Below are 19778 nucleotides of genomic sequence, written 5' to 3' on the forward strand. Positions count from 1 at the left end.
GCTAAGATGTCTGAAGGTTCTATGTTTATATCCTTTACCTTTTTGATGAAATGTAAACTGTTCTTTATAAATGATTCTGTTTTTTCTATGTATGATGTTATCATGTTTGTCAGATATTTTGCTAAAATTCAGGTATTTGAGGTCAGAGAATCACTCCCATCTACAATTGGCTTTAATGGGATATCTTTTTTATGTATTTTTGGCGTTCCATAAATTCTTGGGAACAATGAATGTTTTGATAGAGATCTTTTTAATTCTTCAGGCCAGTTAGGTAACTTTTTAATCAATTCATTAGTTTTATTATGCGCTCACCATGTGGGATCTCTGTCTAGGGATGAATAGGTATTGGAATCCTCTAAAAGGATGTTCATTTTTCTTGCGTATTCTTCTGAATTCTTGACTACTGTTGCATTCCCTTTATCTGCCTTGATTATCATGATGTTTTTATCTTGTCTTAATTCTTTAAGGACTACGGATTCCACTTTAGGTAAGTTTCCAAGTGGTACTTTACATTTTAATAATAATGCTGAACTTTGTATGCGGATGAGATCTGCTGAATCTCTAAGCAGATTGTGGATTCCTTTCTCAATTTGTACAATGATATCTACTTTTGGAATATGGTGTGGAGCTAAAGCAAAATTAAAACCTTTCATTAGGAGAGTTTTTTTCTGCTCTTGACAGGACTCCGGAAGAAAGGTTAATCACCACTTTAGACTGATCTAGATATTTTTCTTGTTTTTCTTGTTCTTGCTGAAGCGTTCCACACAACTACTACTGGCCATCAAGTACTCTGGCAACAGACAAACATGTCATAAGAATTGTTTCGCAAGAAAATTTAAAGAAGCTGCAGAAATGCTTAGAATCCCTACATAGTGCAATAAAAATCAAGGCTTTATTTTACATCAAGTGTGGTCTGCCTTCATTAAAAATTTAACTGCCTTGGACCTCAGATATAATACACGTGAGCCATAGAACATGCCAACAACTAGCATTGTTCCAACAAGCATACAGTAATGAATGTATCATTTTGTATTCAGGTTCTCAATTAATGAACAGTTGTGAAGTCAAAGAAACATTTAATGGACTATTAATTATCAATTAACCTTTGGTTGTTGTGTTAAACTTTTATACACCATTAACCCTGATGATGTAAGTCTTATAACGAACGAAACTTGTCAGATTTTTTATTCTTTCATTGTTTAATAAACATGGTCTCAATACCGAAAACTATCTCCAGATACAATACTTATGTAATCACTTAAACATTGTATCTGCTGAGAACAATGTAATCTCAGAATTATTTATTCTTATGTGAGACTCCTACTCAAACATTTTATGGTTGATGGATACCTCTCTTCACCACCAATGAAGGACTACCTCAAGGCTCTGTCCTATCACCTGCCCTCTTTCTCATGTATGTAAATGTCTTACTCTCAATCACCACTAATCCTATCCACAGCTCTGCAGATAATAACACTCTCCATTCATCCTACTCATTTGACAAACCATGCAGTGCAAAGATATCCCAAGCATCAAGATCATTTACTAGTAGTGCCTTAAACACTGATCTATATACATTTCTTTCACTGGGGCGAGAATAATCCAGTCATGTTCAAGGCTGCTAAAACCTAGTCTTGTCTTTTCTCCTGCAAAAGAAATGTTAGCTCACATTCCCTTTCCCTCAGTAATACACAAATCACCAGACAAGATTAGATCTCTCTCCTTGGACTACATTCACCTCCAGACTCTCTTGGCATAAATACATCACAATACTAGCTACCTCAGTTCTCTTTCATTCAAGATGTTAATTTACACCCAACCAACTTTTAACAATATATAAATCCTAAATATGCCCATGCTTAGAATAATACTGTTCACATCTTTATGGTGGAGCACCTAGAACTTCTCTAAAAATTCTTGATGCTGTCTAAAGAAAAGCAATTCAGAGCTCGTAGACAATCCCTTTCTTACAGATTCACTTCAAACTCTATTTCACAGATGCAGTATTTCAGTTCTGTGTCTGTTCTACAGGCACTTCAATGGCCATTAATCCATTAAACTGACAACCATCATTCCACCACTTTCTGTTTCCAGTTTAATGGCCATTGAAGCATTTCCAATCAGCAACTTTTCGAAAAAAAAAAAAAATTTTATTAAACATCTAAGTCGTCATCTGCACCACAAACATGGCACTGATGTGCTTATAGGTCCTTCAACCTCTCATGTATGGGATCAATATATAAAAAAAAACTCAGAAAAGGTTGTAAGCTTAAGGCACATAAGTACTACAGCGAATGAATGGGCTAAGGATTTTTTTAAAATATTTTATGTCACTTTTATGTACTGTATTTGCCGGCATATAAGATGCACTTTTTTTCTTTGAAAATAGGTCTGAAAAACAGTGCGTCTTATATGCCGATACTAAGTTTTTTATTACTTTCATTTCTGGAAATTTTCTGTTCCTACTCAGAACTCACGTAACTCGGAACTTCCAAGTTACACGATTTCTTTCTTGCTTCCTTGTGGTGTGTGAGAGCATTCCAGTTACGTAGAGTTCAGTGGATGCGTATCTGCTGTCATCGACGATCACAGCTGTTAAATCACAGATATTTGGCGTTAAATTTTCTCTAAATTTCTTGGCAAATTATGGGTGAAAAAACGTTGGCATTGCTACAACATTGCATACAAGCTACGTTGCGTATGCTAAAGAACATGGAAACAGGGCTGCAGAGAGGCATTTCGGGCCACCTCCAACTGAGAAAATGATAAGAACTTGGCAGAATCAGGTAGAGGATCTAAAAAAAAACAACTCACAGTAAACATAACCTACAAAGTGGAACAAAATGGCCAGAACTTGAGGATAACTGAATACTTGGAATTTAGACCACAGAAAAGCGGGACTTGCAGTGTCTACAAAAATGATTATTCATCAAGCGAAAGCGATAGCCACTAACACAGGGATCGCCAACTTTACTGGATCAACATCATGGTGTTCAAGATTCACGAAGAGAAACCAGCTATGTATGCGGACTAAAACAAAAATATCACAAAAGATGCCAGCTGAATATGAAGAAAAAAAATTATTAAATTTCATTATGTAAATTCATTATAATATTCAGTGATAAAGTTTTTTTCCTAAAAAATGTGTACAAAAAAGGGGGTGCATCTTATAGGCCGGAAAATACGGTATATATATATATACATATATATATATACATGTGTGTGTGTGTGTGTGTGTGTGTGTGTGTGTGTGTGTGTGTGTGTGTGTGTGTGTGTGTGTGTGTGAGATTAATTTTTTAACTTGGGGATACTGTATATTAGGGTTACCAAGTAATTTTATAAGCTTGGTTATTTAACTCCTAATCCCAAGTATGCAAACAATTAAGTTTGCGCCTGAAACATATATATATACACTATTTTTATTGATTTTTTTTTATACTCCAGAAACTTTTTATACCTTGCTCTAGAGACCAAAGATGAAACTTTTTCAAGGCACTTCAGGCCTCCAATAAATGGGGCAGTGATTTTACAACAGGTAATGAAATTCATCTCCCATATGAAGACAATCACAAACATCCATGCCTATAGCTGGATTCAAACCCACAGCCTGTTGGCTAAAGATCATATCCATTCTCCAACCAGCAGAGTGCAGGTTCAAATCCATAATACCAAAGAGCTCTAGGGATCTATTTATGGAACATTCTGAAAAACATTTTCTCATGTTCAACAAACCTTAACATTCAATCTGGATATATGTTGATGACATTATTCATCAATTGGAAATTTAGTGCTCCTGATTTAAACTATTTTCTTTCCTCTATCAGCTGTTTTCACCATAAAATAAAATTTACTTTGAAACAAGAAGGTGATGAAAAAACTACCTTACCTAGATGCTTTAATTACCAAAAGTGCTGAAAAAGACTTCTCCCTTGGTTTATACAGACCATCTCAATTCATCCTTTTTTGCACCACATGCCACAAAAACTAGGAATTATTCAAATGTTACAAAAAAAAAAAAAAAAAAAAAGCAGGGAAGGGCAGCCTTCATTATAAGAGATGAAGAACTTAATTCTACTCCAACTTGTTCACAACAGATATTCAAAGAAATTCACATACTATTCTTTATTCTTTTAGGTACAACACAATCCTGACATTCACTAAGTGGACTTCAGTTTCTATCCCTTACGTTAATATACTTTCTGTCATGATCACTAGTCTCCTTAGAGCTCATGATATCAGCGTGGCTTTCAAGCCTATTTTGACTATAAGAACAAAGACAATGAAAATAGGTAGAATCATTGAAAATGTCAACTGTGTTGTGAATGGAGAACCTGTGGAACAAGTAAAACATTTCAGCTACTTAGGCACGATTTTTACTGAAAATGATAAATTAAATATAGAAATAGACAACAAAATTAGCAAAGCTGGTATGGTGGGAAGTCAATTGATTAAATTCATATGGAATAAGAGAGAAATTAGTCGGAACACTAAATTAGCTGTATACAAGACAGTGCTCAAACTCTCAGATCCAGTTTTAACTTATGGATCTGAGAGCTGGGTCAAAAGTAAAACACTTGACCAAAGACTAGAGACCACAGACATGAGAGTCCTGAGAAAGATTATAGGCATGGACAGATGGCATCAATGGCAATATCATATTAAAAACGAGGATATTAGGAAAGAACTTGATATTGTCAGCATCCAGGAATACATTAGCAGAGCTAATCTCAGGTGGTTTGGTCACTTAAACAGAATGGGCAAGGAAAGATTAGCTAAACAAGTGTTCTCTGCCAGGTTGGCAGCAAAACGACCCAGAGGAAGACCAAGATATAAGTGGATTGATACGGTACAATGTGCCTTAGACGATAGAAATATAAGATGTGATAATATTGGAGTCTTGACAACTAACAAACTGATTTGGAGGAAAATTGTAGATAGGAAGTTAGTAATGATGTAATTTTTTTCATGTAGTACTATCATATCCTGTACACCCCTTGAGGGAACATGGCAGGAATTTGATGATGATGAAGTTTAATCCACTCTCCTTCTACAAACATCCCAGAATCTATACTATTCCACATTCTTATGGCCTTTCTTACATAGGCCAGACATCAAGAAGTTTTGAAATAAGAAAGAAAGAACACACACTGGAGACAACAACAGAGAAGACAACTGTTGCTTTTCATTTATTCCCTCACACACCTCAACATGAGATGGAATGAAAGTGTTATACCTTACACTGAAGCAACTTAATTGCTCACAACAAAAAGAATCTTATATATGGTTATCTTTTGACAAGGCACAGTCAACAGGAATCTGACATTTTCACATGAGAAGAAATTAACTTTCTTCTGCAAAGTATAAACTCTGTTTCAGTTAGTTAAAAATATATAACACCATTTTCAAATATGAAAGCGTAAAAGCATTCTTAAATTCTTAAATCATATCCCATGTAGTAAAAAAATTCAAATAACTGAATTTTAATGAATGATTATTCAAATATAAAAGAGGAGGAGAGATTTTTCATGCATGTAACATGTCATAATGTCCATATAAACTGAAACTGTAAGGTTTTCACCCTATATCATTAAGCAACATGGTTTTATTACAAAGTTTAATATAAGCATCTAGTTTTCAACATAAAATGTTAATCTTTGAATAATTTATTGTTCAAATTTAATAAACCATGAGAAAACATTGTATTCACAAAGATATTCTTGCTCCCTCTCATGTGCGTGCATGCATGCAAGCACACACAGAAACTTATTTTAAATGCATAAGATGAAGATATTATAAAGATATTATTAGTCATTCTACAATATGTTTCTCCCATTCTTTGGGAAGCAGAATACATTGAGTATGAAAATACAAACTTAATGAACCTTTTCTTTCAGAGCTACATGGTGATCAGCATCCAGTTTAATAAATTATGGAGACAATTACCGCATTCTAGTAATAACTTCAATTTAATATAAACCAAAATAATCATCTCCCATCTGAGCACACATGTTTTTAAGGAAGCCTGTGAAAATTTGATCAACCAATCAAATCTGAACCCTTTCTTTTAGTGTTGCACAGTGATCAGCATTCATATTAGAAATTATGGACTTTTACAACCGTGTTATACATAACTCTTTTAATTTCCCGACGTTTCGATCTTCATATTAAGATCATCATCTGGAGCATATACAAATATACAAGAGAAGCTGAGTTACAATACATACAGTATGCTAGAGAAACAATGATCTGATCATAGGTTATTCTACTGGCATAAACTCTAGTGAAAAAAAAAAAATTTTAAATTAGAAACTACATCAAGCTAAATTCTATTTACGATAACATGAATAAACATTCTTTCTTATAGATAGTTTTTCTTCAGTGACAATGATGTCTTATTTTTAGCATTACAATTGTTGTATTTGATTTAGGATCCTGGATTAATTGCAGTCCTGTTTATAGTTACTCTTAGAGAGGAAGGTTCCGTGGGTTGAATATGCGCCTTCCATATGTTTGGGATTTTTAGACCATCATTATTGTTCAGACTGGGGTGGTTGATAATAATAATTTCACAGGCTTCCTTAAATTTGCATTCATACCATGTTTTGGTGTCAATTCCAGTCAATTCTGTGTAAGGTGTTCAAGGGCATGATCAGAAAGGTCAGCTTCACGATAATATTATATTTAATGTGTCGTTTATGTTATTTTTGTCTGATAGGAATTGTGCATCCTGTTTCCCCTATATATGGTATGTTACAGGTGCAATAAATATGGTATTGTTGGATTCTGATTATGTAGAGATTAGAGTAATTATTATTTGGTTCAGAATCCAACATGATCTTCTATCACATAAGCTAAACTTGTAATTATTTAATGTAAATCACTCGTTTATAATTTAATATTCATATAACTACCTTTAACTTTATTTGATATTTAATTATTTAATCAAGGATATATGTATTAATAGTGATAAGACTGTATTTAAATATTATTAAGTTTATTTTATTTATTGCTATATTAATATAAGAACTTGTATTTGATAATTTAACTGCGCATTAATTGAAATGTAAATATTCTCTATTTATTCCTTTGGTAGAAGTTTAACATTATGCAATAGCTCAATTTTATTATGTTTTGTTTTGTTATGGAGATGCATGTAAGTAAGCGAACATGAGTTTTGGAACACCACGTGAGGAGAAGGTTTATTGAAAAGAGTTTTAGAAAGAAATCACAAGAATAATTTAGGCGGGTAGAATGGACATATAAAAAGGAAGAACGCTGGAAATTATTTTTAATTAAGAGAGAGAGAGAGAGAGAAAGGAGAGGATTGGCATTAGGTTGGAATCGGAGCATTCGGCATTCGGGAATCACAGTGCGATAATAGCGAGTCGACAAGTCACTCAAGCAGCTAATAAAGTCTACTAGTCGAGAAGCAGTTAGCTAATAAGTTGTAGAATAACAATTATAGCTATGGAAAACAGCTGAGAGACTATTAATTAGACTAGCGATACTTGAATTGAGATATAATTTCAGCGCCGACCTTTCAAGGACATACGGAACCTTGAAGCAAGGTTACTTTAATTCATGAGTGATTAGTAGTGCTTCATGTAAGAACGTCTGATTATGTGTATTGTGACTGTGAATTAATTCTGGAAAACTATCTGTAAGAAAGAATGTTTATTCATGTTATCGTAAATAGAATTTAGCTTGATGTAGTTTCTAATTTACATTTTTTTTTTTTCGCTAGAGGTTCATGCCAGTAGAATAACCTATGATCAAATCATTGTTTCTCTAGCTTGCTGTATGTAACATAACTCAGCTTGTCCTATATATTTCTATATGCTCCAGATGATGATCTTAATATGAAGATCAAAACGTCGGGAAATTAAAAGAGTTATTTATAACACGGTTGTAAAGTCCATAATTTCTAATATGTATGAAATCTAATCTGAACAACAATGATGGTCTAAAATTCCCAAGAATAAGGATAGCACATATTCAGCCCGCATTATTATTATTTTATTACAGATATATAACTACTACATTAGAGCTAGAGTCCTATTATCTGTTTGGCTAGAAATTAGAGATAAATTAACAAAAGTTAGGCTTGAGACTACTCAGATAAATTAAAACCAGAACAGTACTGATGATGACTAGTAAATGAAATAAAAGGCTGAAATTATTGCTTAGAGTCCAAAAGTGAGCTTCTGCCAGGGAACCTGAAAAGAGTTTATGGGTCGAATATGTGCCATCCATTTTCTTGAGATTTTTAGAACATCACTGTTGTTCAGATTAGGACGGTTGATCAAATTTTCACAGGCTTTCTTAAATTTGCCTTCACACCAGTTTTTTTTTTTTTTTTTTTCTTTTTAAGATGTAAGGAACAAGTATCTTTCCAATCAATTTGGTGTAGGGTGTTACGAGCATGATATGAGAAACCTCATTTAGCAAAATTGTTAAATTTTATACGTTGTTTGTTCTCTTTTTTTAAGGACTCGAATTGTGTGTCTAGTTTTACCAATATAAAACAGGTTATAGATGCAATGGATTCAGTACACCCCAGGATGAGCTGGGGTGGGGAGTTGAATCCTTGGAGGAGTTGAATATGTCTTTTGATTTTATAGATAGTTTAAAAATAACATTAATATTGTAATGGTGTAGCATTCTATTTATTTCATCTGCTAAGCATTCTCTGGAATGATGAATCATGCTTCACCATCTGGCAGTCTGACAGACAAATCTAGGTTTGTCAAATGCCAGGAGAGAGCACTACCCATCCAAATGCATTATGCCAACTGTGAAGTTTGGTGGAGAAAGCATCACAGTCTGAGGTTGTTTTTTTATGTTTGTTGAGCTGGGATCTCCTAGTTGCAGTCATGGGAAATCTTAACTTTGCAGCTTATAATGATATTCTAGACAATTCTGTGATTCCAGCTTTATGACAACAGCTCAGTGATGGCTCTTTCTTGTATCAACATAACAATGTCCCTGTCCACAAAGCGAGGTATGTGCAAGAATGGTTTGATGAGATGAGCATTGAACTTGACTGGCCTGCACATACCTTGCTTTGTGGACAGGGACATTGTGAATTAGAATACCAATTGTAAGCCAAGCTAAATCACCCAACATAAATGATATCTCACTAATGCTATTCTGAAAGAATGGAAGGGAATTGTCATAGCAACATACTAAAATCGAGAGGAAAGCCTTCTCATAAGACAGGTGGCTGTCATAGCAGCAAAAATATCTGGATGAGCAGGCATTGAGATATTTTTGATCAGTGTACATAATAAAATGTGAGGAAGTATTATTGCCAGGAAAATACATCTCATTTGTTAATTTATCTAATTAATTATCTGGGATTTTTCTGTTTTGATTTAAATAAAAATATAATTATGTTTTAAATAGAATACAAAGCTCTTTCTAAAATGTGCATATTGTGCAATTTTCTACTAAGTTTTTATAAAAGCAATTTGAAATTAAATAAGAATTTATCACTTACTTTTGGCATTTTAACTAAAATCTGTGGTAAACCTTTGTAGAAATGTGACTTCTGTAAATTGTCCCACTGATAGAGTGAATCTAAGTACTGAAGGGTTTTAACTCCAACATCTTCAAAAAACTGAAGCTATATGAAAATAATTATATTCAGCTATTTTGCATGTATATACTCACATAGCAGAAAGTACTACTAGAAATTAATGCAGTAATTTCATTTCCTTCTGTTACGTAGGAAATACAAACACACATAGAAAATAGATAGTACTTTGAAATCAAGAATATGATATGAGAAGAAAGACCATCATCTCTCTCTCTCTCTCTCTCTCTCGTCTGGAGATAATACAAAATATCCAAATTAGAAACAAGCACAAAAAAGAGACATGCATCTCCATATATCTGGCAGACATCAAGAGTGTTGATTCTTTGAGTGATTAAGAAATGAAGTGTACATCAGCAGGAGTTTAATTACATATAGACAGGGAAATAACACTTCATAATTCAGCTGGTGGTGACTGCAGCCTGGGTATACACATATTGAGGCAGACTAATTATGCAGCCCAGTTCTTGCAAACACTTTTTGCAGTTTATGAACAGTGTTCCATCATGTGTATTTGGGCTAGCCATGTTTAACTGTGATTTGACTAAAAAAAACTCTGTCTAATTTTTAAAACAAGCATTTTTCATATAAAGTATGTTAACATCTACTTTTATATTTTATGCACTACAATGCACGAGCTGTCGCTGATGAATACAGAGAGTACGTTCACAATCAAGTTAATTTTATTTTTTAAAATAAAAATATCTGTAACATTATACTTCAATTTTATCAATATTAGCAATGTAATAACAAAAAAATTGTTTTACACACTTTTAGATAAGTTAATGTGAAGTTCATGTTCGACGTTGAGGCACTTGGTTTAGGTAATCCTGCTTTGAAAAAACTATCAAGTTTTTTTTTTAGAACTTTTGATTTCTGCTGTTTTTTTATAATTAACTCCCTAAAATTAAGAAAATGTGTGTAATAAAACTGCTGCAGAAAGTCATGCATGTGACAAAAGAACCAATTACAGTGCGATTACATCCTAATCATTCACCGAACATGTTTTATGAGTGGTGACTCATTTATGTCGGCTAAATTACTTCAGTGTTTTCCCAACACATGATGGCCTATTCATAAAAATTTTTAAATAACAGGAAATTAATAACAAAAAATAACCTGTTAATTTAATTATAAGCAAATCTTGGTTAAAAGCATTTTAAAATTAAATCTGAAGTCCGTTAAATCAAGGGTTTACTGTACATATTCAGGAAAATGAAACAGTCACACTGAAAAGCTAATGTATAGCTTAAAAGTTTTTCACTTGGTTATATTATAAATTAAAGATGCCAAGAAATTATATTCTTGGTTTCATCGTTTATCCATTGCATGTGAAGTGACCGCATGCATGGCAGCCCAATCGTGAAATGACTTCAAGCACAAACTTTGTTTGCTTACATTTGGATCAAGGATGAAACCAAGAATACAATTTCTTGGCATCTTTAATTTATAATGTATTGGTAATGTAAATTTATAATGTATTGGTAATGTAAAGAGATTCATAGTAGTTCATCACAGTATTTTTTTTATATATATTGATCCCATACACAAGAGGTCAAGTCATGGGAAGGCTGTTCCAGAGGACAGATGCAGACAGAATAAAAGAGGATGAATAGAAGCAGGTTTGGTATGTTTGCAGTTGCACATTAAAGGGGTGCTGGATAGCTGAAGATCTTGTATTAACAGGTGCAAAAGAAAGGAGAAATGACAATCTGACCAGACAAGACAACTCACCAGACAAGATCTGATCTTGTCTGGTGAGTTGTGTATTACTGAGGATAAGTGAGCTGGGATCACTTTTCATGAGAAAAGGCAGGACTGTTTTGGTGACACTAGACATTACAAGGCTGTCCTTGCCTCATTGAAGGATAGTATGCAGATGATCCATCTTTACTGGAGAAGTAACCATCAAAGTACCTATAGAATAAACAGTGCTAAAACACTGCCTGTGAAATAAAGGATGAATAGAATCTGTAAGACAAATTCATATATGAGCCTAATTGCTCACCTCTGGATAGCATCAAGGATTTCAAGGGAAGTTTCAGGCATACACATGTGAGCAGTATTCTAAACATAGATGGATTTGTATATAATTAAGAGTTGGTTGAGTGCAAAATAGGTTCCTGAATGAAAGAGAATGCCAAGTTTCTTGGATGCTGAGTAGGCTATTGATGTGATGTGTTTATGCCAGGAAAGACTGGAACATTAGTCTCAGCAAAGAGATCTGATCTTGTCTGGTGAGTTGTGTATTACTGAGGATAATTGAGCTGGGATCACTTTTCATGAGAAAAGGCAGGACTGGGTTTGGTAGTCCTGCCTTTTCCAATTCTGTCTTATAGCCTTAGATGTCAGAGTACTGCATGGTTTGTCAAATGAGTAGGATGCGTGAAGAGTACTATCATCTGCAAAGCTGTGGATAGGATTAGTGGTTACTGTGATAGGTTATTTATGTACAGGAGACAGAGTAGGTGATAGGACAGAACCTTGAGGAAATCCAGCATCGGTGGTGGTGGTGTAGCTCAAGGAGAGGGAACTATCTCCTATGACTCTCAGAGAACAACCAGAGAGAAAGCTGGCTATCCAATGACAGAAAGTGGAAAGAGACCAAAGGATGGCAATTTGTTTAGTAGTCCTCGATGCCACAAATCCTGTTGAAAGCTTTGGAAATGTCAAGGACAACAGCAAAAGTTTCTCTATACCTTTCCATAGTACGCATGTCCAATGGTGGGTGATGTAAGCTACAATGTCAGCTGTGGATCTTGAATGGCAGAATACGTACTGACGGTCACTGATTAATTGGGGGACCTTTAAGCAGTGGAGGAGTTGGTTATTGATGGCTTTCTCCATTATTTTGGAGAGGACAGAGGTGATGGCAATTTGTCAGTAGTTGCCATCACATCTGACGGTAAACTTTATCCTCTTTTTTGGAATAGAATGGATACGAGATTGCTTCTATGCAATAGGATTTCTGTGCACAATGTTTGAGAGCAACTGGAGAAATACCATAAGTACCTGAAGACTTTTTATAGTATCCAAGTTATTACGTGACACCTCCAGGGAGTCCAAGGACTCATTGTGGGAGGGCACACTATTCTACTTCGCTAAATATATCTCATCCTCTCCACTACTACTACTTAATTCTCCAACTACGACACTACTACCATCAGCAGTATTTTTTGTCTGTAAATTGTGTGTATTCTGAAGGCTGATTTGTCTGTACGCAGGAAGAAAACCTGAGTTTCTGGGAGAAAAAACCCTGATACCACCGTATGACATTTTTTCCTCCCAGAAACTCAGGTTTTTCATCCATTTAGTAGTTTCCCAATGACTTTTTGTTAAAAAAAATATAAGAGGCATACAATGCTTAGATTCTGGTATGGTAGGAGGTGATTTCCTTAGTCATCTATGCAGGAGGTTGAGGAAAAGAGTAATGCAAGGAGATCAGCTTTGTTTTTGGGTGAAGTAACAGTTGCACCTGCAGGATGAGAGGGAGGTGAAAAGGAATGGTTCCCTTTTGGACAGGAGGCAAATTTTCTGCTAGTGGCCTTTATGAAATTGGATTGGGATGATCTGCTGATGACTGATTTGCATATGTTGTGCGCTTTGGTATAGGCAGAGTATGAAGCAGAAGCTCTTGATGCGAGCCACATGCAGTAAGCTGAATTTATTTTTCTTTGACTGCTTTCACATATTTTCAGTTGAAACAGAGCTTAGAAGGTGGATGTGGATTATGGGTTGAATGGGCGATGAAGGCCTTCATACCAGTGAGAATAATTTCTGTGACTCATTCACAATGGGTGTTATGGTCAGGTGAGTGAAAGCAATAGTCAGACCAAGGAAAGGAGTTGTAGAAATTCTAGAGGTCATCTCATTTGGCTCCATTGTAGTGCCAGAAGGTTTGAGGTCAAGTGGTCTCCAGCCACTTGATCTCACATTGTGGTGGTTGGAGAACAGATGTTCTGTGAGACAGCTAGCAGCCACTATAAATGACACCAAAACAAAAAATTTATTAAGTTGCAAATATTTTAGGATTTCAAACCAGCACAAAAATATATTGTTACTGAATGCAGAAACTCAATCAGAAAGTTATGGAAACAACTCAAACTATACCTAGAAGAAAAAAAACCCAATGCACTAGGTGTCGGCACATAAAAGTAAATTTATTCATAGATGATCATGAATAAATTTACTTAAAATTACTTACAGTCTTAAAATTACTACAGTTTTCAAACCTTTATAAATAGGGAAGCCTCTCAGACTTGTAGTAACATCTATGCAATAGTATAGTATATTTTCATTCAGTCTTGTGTGACAAGGTATCCAGAGAATAATCTGTCATTCCTAACTTGCCATACAGATTACTTCAAATGTAGTTTTTATATTCTTTGAGGAGGATGTTAATCTTTCAATCTATTATAGTATGACAAGTTGCAGTTACATGGAAACTCACAAGAGAAAGTTACACATCTTCCAAATGGTTCATTAACCTGTCCCATCATCCCAGCCCAAAAGTATAGCAGCTTCAAAGCACATAGAGCATCTATTTGTTATTTGTTCTAATGACACAATAGTTAGCATAGAACTATTATCTTCGCCACAACCTTTTTTTTTTAGCTAATAGCTACAATCCTTACGAAATGAGACATACAATCCCACATGCTTTCCTAGACGGGATCAAACCAAACCTAGACCGATCAGAAAATATAACTTAAGTTCATAAACAATCTACATGTCAGTATTTGTGACCACACACACCTGGGTTATTAACATGAATGTCGTGCAATGTTTATGCATCGAAAAGTGTCCTCTTCATGAAACATTAATATACTGTGATTAATTTAAGGAATGATATGAAGCCAGGAAACAATTAGGGGGAGTTCTTTAACAGGAATAAGTGCAAAACTATAATATTGGTGATACTGCTATTCATGGGTATGCACTGTGCATCTAGCACATCCTGAATACATGCCCCTGATTTTATTATATCTACCCTATATATACCCTGAGTGTTGAGTCTTCAAAATTTGAGTCATCAGAATTCAAAGAGAATCGGCCTACCAGTCCGGAACTCTGGTGAGTTGGGTGCCATAGGCGCCAGGGGGACGGACCCCCTTTCGAGTCATCAGATTTCAAGGAGAACCGGCCTACCAGTGCAAAACTTGGGGGAGGTGCCATATGTACAGAACCCCCCCTTTTGAAGACTCAACACTCGGCTACCCTAGGTGGCAAAGGGGCAAAGAACCCCCCCCTTACAAGTCTTCAAAATTTGAGTCATCAGAATTCAAGGAGAACCAGCCTACCAGTCCGGAACTCAGAAGGTTGGGCGGCGTATCCCCCCCCCCCCCAGTATGTATACACACACACACATATATACATATATATATATATATATAGGGCAGCCTCTCAGACCTTTCATCCAATCTTGTGTGACAAGGTGTATATAAGAGAGTTGGTGAAATAACAGTCCTGAGGAACACCTGCATTAACAGGAAAATCTGAGGAGAGAACACCTTTCACCATTACAACACACACACACACACACACACACACACACACACACACACACACACACACACACAGTGAACAAACTGAGAGGAAAACTGACAATTCGATTACATAAGGGAGGAACATAGAACATCACATGCAATTTATTGAGAAACTCTCAATGCCAAGACCCTATCAAATGCCTTGGAAATGTTTAGTGCAAAGTAAGTTTCTTCAAATTTTTTCATGACATGTATCCAGAAGTACATGATATAAGCCAGGAGATTTACTGTGGATCTTGATTGGTAAAATTCACATTGATGGTCATTGATAGTTGACAGTTGACTGACATAATGGTCAGTTTTGATATCTGCTCCTTATTCACCAAAGTCCCACTCAAAGATACCTTAAACCTCATCTCAGCCCTATTGCAGTTCACCATGAACTCAGGCTATTTCATTTGGCAAGGAAAATTCTTTAAACAGACAGAGAGGACTTCTATGGGTTCACAACTCTCTCCACCCATGACCAACTTCTTTATGGAAACCTTCAAAGGAAAAAAAACCTTAAACTCTGTCCAAATCTATGTAGCATAGCCGCTGTATGGATATGCTACATCGATACGCTGCACAATTTCTTAACACACCTAAGCAATCAACACTGTGTAATCCAGTTTACCTCAAAAAAGGAAAACAATAGTTTTCCCATTCCTAGATATTCCCATTACATGCCAGCCTGATGGATATCTGGCTTTCTCTGTTTACAGAAAACTTACAGATAGATACATTCACAAACAAATATCCCCCCCTCCCTCCCTCCTAACAATATGGGATTATAAAAATCCTATATAACAGGGCAAAATTAATCAATTCAGATAAATTCCCTAACTACTGAACTTGACCATCTTTAATACCTTCTTAGCCAATGGCTACAACCCCCAAAAAATATTAAAACAAGGTAACCACCTGCCCCCCCCCCCCTTTAAAGTAGAGGTTATTCTAAATCTATCACTGTTCCATATATCCAGGGTACATCCAAAAAATTAACAAAAATTCTAAGGAAATATGACCTCACAACCAGTTACTAAACACATAAGAAATTGGAATCTCTTACCTGTTACATCAAAGACCAGCCACTTCCCCTAGACTGACTCGGAGTATACCAGGTGCAAATCCTAATACACTGCACAGAGTATCCATAAAGATGATTAACAAATGCATGGGAGTAAAGAGCAGAAATGTTATTCCCAACTTTCCTTTAGAACTACCAATATCCAAGTCAAGAGTAATTTTACAGGAATTGCAAACAGTAAATGAAACAGTAAAAGGAAGATAAAGAACTGTGAGTGTGTGTGTGTGTGTGTGTGTGTGTGTGTGTGTGTGTGTGTGTGTGTGTGTGTGTGTGTGTGTGTGTGTGTGTGTGTGTGTGTGTGTGTGTGTGTGTGTGTGATCCACTGTATGTAGGACATACTGGAAAATTGACAAAGTTAACTCAGGCAAACATTAGCAATTATCAATAAGGCCTGATCTGTCATCAACGTGACCGATCAAGACATATGTTGTAAGAGGCTTGCAAAGGCTATGGGAGGAAGTGGAATAATATATGCATCCCATATTGAAGGCCACCTATGATGAGAGAACATGTAAGAAATGATGGTACAACATGACAAAATTTCATGCCGGCTGGGGCATCACCCGGTTAAACAAGGACCATGTCGTTTCTGCCAGGGAACCAGGGCGAACAGCAAAAAGTCAGCTACTGGAACAAATCCTAAAACACACCCCAATTCAATATTCCCAGAGTTAAAGATCGGTACTATCAACATAAGAAGCCTGAATGGCAAAGAAATGGAGCTAGGTGAGGAATTAGATAAGTACCAGATCAATATAATAGGGGTGACTGAAACAAAAAAGGCAAAAACTGGTGATATCTTTCTGAGCAATAAATACAAATGTCATATTCAGGCAATGACAATCAAGGAAAAGAAGTAGTAGCCATTGTATTCAACACTAAATATGAGGCTAACCTTCTTGAATGGCAGGCAGTCTCAAGTAGAGTAATGTAGACAAATATGAGAATGGGGAACTGGACAATGAGACTTATTTGTGCCTATGATCCCACAGAAGATTCTACTAAGGTAGAAGTGGAGGAATTAATTTTTTGAGGCTTTAGAAAAAGCAACTGACACAATGAAAAAGGAAAAGTTGGTCCTTGTTGGGGATCTAAATAGCAGAGTAGGAAATGATTGTGAGATATACAAAAATATTTTGGGAAAATTTGGAGAAAAGAGCAAAGCTAATAATAATAGCAAATACTTGTTGGATATCTGCTCAGGACATGGACTGGTTATTACTAACACCATGCTCCAACATAAAAATGTGCACAAATACACATGGAGAGAAGAGGCAAGGAATAAGAAAAGTCTCATTGATTATGTTATTGTTGATAGTGATGTTTTCTCCCTGGCACAGGACACCAGAGTGCAGAGAGGATTTGAAATTGGAAGTGATCACTATTTAGTCTTGAGCAGGATAAAATTGAATTTCATATTGAAAAGAATAACATGTAAGAAAATTTTAAAGCAAATAAAAGTTGAACAGCTCTCAGATGTGAACTGTAGACTAAAATACACAAAGATTATTGAAAAAAAAAATGAAAGAGTTTCAGAACAAGAATCAAACCTTGGAGATTTAGTGGCAAGCCTTGATTGATTCAGCTAGAGAGGCATTTGGTGAAGTTGTCTGCAAGGATAGAAAAATTAGAACTCCATGGTGGACACAGGAAGTTAAAGAGGCAGTGAAGGAATAGAAGAAAGCATATCAAAAGTTCCTGGCAAATAAGTCAACTTGTGCTTTTAGAGAATACGGAGACAAATGCAAGAAAGCTAAACACTATGTAAAACTAGCTAAACAAAAGTCATGGGAGGACTTTGGCAAGTACATAGAAAATAAATATCAAGAAGGCGGTAAAATATTCTGGAAGTTGTTGAAGAAGCATAGAAATGGAGGGAAGAGAGTGCTGTAAAAGGAGTTAGAGATGATAAAGGCGACATGAAAATGGGAAAAAAGATATCCTTGAAGTATGGAGTAATTACTTTGAAAAACTGCTAAATGAAACAAGCAGTGATGACAGCACAGTGGTAAAAAAACACTGACCAGGCATGCAGGCAGGAATACATATCCATACTTGAAGTAGAAAAAGCCATCAAAGGCTTGAAATGTGGAAAGGCAGCAGGAGTAGATGATATTCGACCAGAAATGCTGAAGTATGGTGGTATAAGAGTCTTACAGTGGCTGCAGTGCATAGTTCAGAAAGCCTGGACAGAGGGAAGAATTCCTGATGATTGGAGTAGAGCTCTCATAGTACCCATATATAAAAAGGGAAATAAAACTGAGTGTGAGAATTACAGTGGTATTTCCCTACTGAGTGTTCCTGGCAAGATCTATGCAAGTATACTTGAGAAACGGTTGAGAAGAATTGTGGAAGAAAAGCTTGGTGAAGAACAAGCTGGATTCAGGCCAAACAGAGGCTGTCAGGATCAGATCTTCACTTTACGACAAATAGTCGAGAAAGCATGGGAATATAACAAAGATCTGTATTTAAGTTTTGTCGATTTCGAAAAGGCATATGACAAGGTGCCAAGCTATTCAATAATTCAATTCTGCGTTGTGAATGGAAAACCTGTGAAACAAGTAAAACATTTCAGCTACTTAGGCACAATTTTTAGTGAAGATGGTAAATTAAATATAGAAATAGACAACAAAATCAATAAAGCTGGTATGGTGGGAAGTCAATTGAATAAATTCATATGGAATAAGAGAGAAATTAATCGGAACACTAAATTAGCTGTATACAAGACAGTGTTCAAACCAGTTTTAACTTATGGATCTGAGAGCTGGGTCAGAAGTAAAACACTTGACTAAAGACTAGAGACTGCAGATATGAGAGTCCTGAGAAATATTATAGGTATGAACAGATGGCATCAATGGCAATATCATATTAAAAACAAGGATATTAGGAAAGAATTTGACATTGTCAGCATCCAGGAATGCGTTAGCAGAGCTAATCTCAGGTGGTGTGGTCACTTAAACAGAATGGGCGAAGAAAGATTAGCAAAACAAGTGTTCTCTGCCAGGTTGGCAGCAAAACGACCCAGAGGAAGACCAAGATATAGGTGGATTGATACGGTACAAAGTGCCTTAGACGATAGAAATATAAGATCTGATAATGTTGGAGTCTTGAGAAGTAACAGACTGATTTGGAGGAAAATTGTAGATAGGAAGTTAGTAATGATGTAATTTATTTTCATGTAGTACTATCATATCCTGTACACCCCTTGAGGGTACATGGCAGGAATTTAATGATGATGTAAGAATTCTAAAGAAATTATTCTCACAAGAAAATCTCATTTTCAAGATGAAATTTTGTGTTTAAAGCTTTACTTAAATGCTGTAACCTTTGATAGATCAGATCAAATATTAGATAGAAGAGATTAGATCAGATTGTAACTGAAAAAAAAACAAAACAACCATATAACAAACAACAGATGCTAGCTGATGTGGGATGTGAACGCACTGGGAATTTAACAAAATGGTTATTTACAAAGTGCTGTTATACAGACTACTCCATGCATTACTATTAAATTTTTTATAGTGGTGTGGTTTATTATTATTCATCCTGAGGATACCAGAAAATAAAA

General features: G+C 35.5%; 1 protein-coding gene across 2 annotated transcripts in view; it reads right to left on the bottom strand.

The window, feature by feature from the left end:
* LOC150105927 (SCY1-like protein 2) overlaps positions 1–19778 on the bottom strand; it is a 304184-nt gene that overhangs the window by 164224 nt on the left and 120182 nt on the right. For both annotated transcript variants that reach the window (XM_090393688.1, XM_090393689.1), the window contains one exon: positions 9500–9625. In XM_090393688.1, coding sequence (XP_090249814.1) covers positions 9500–9625 — 126 coding nt within the window. The remainder of the gene's footprint in view (positions 1–9499; positions 9626–19778) is intronic.

This window comes from Typopeltis vanoorti, chromosome 6 (assembly GCF_054136105.1).
Source record: "Typopeltis vanoorti isolate ZY-2024b chromosome 6, IOZ_Tvanoo_1.0, whole genome shotgun sequence".
NCBI lineage: Eukaryota > Metazoa > Arthropoda > Arachnida > Uropygi > Thelyphonidae > Typopeltis > Typopeltis vanoorti.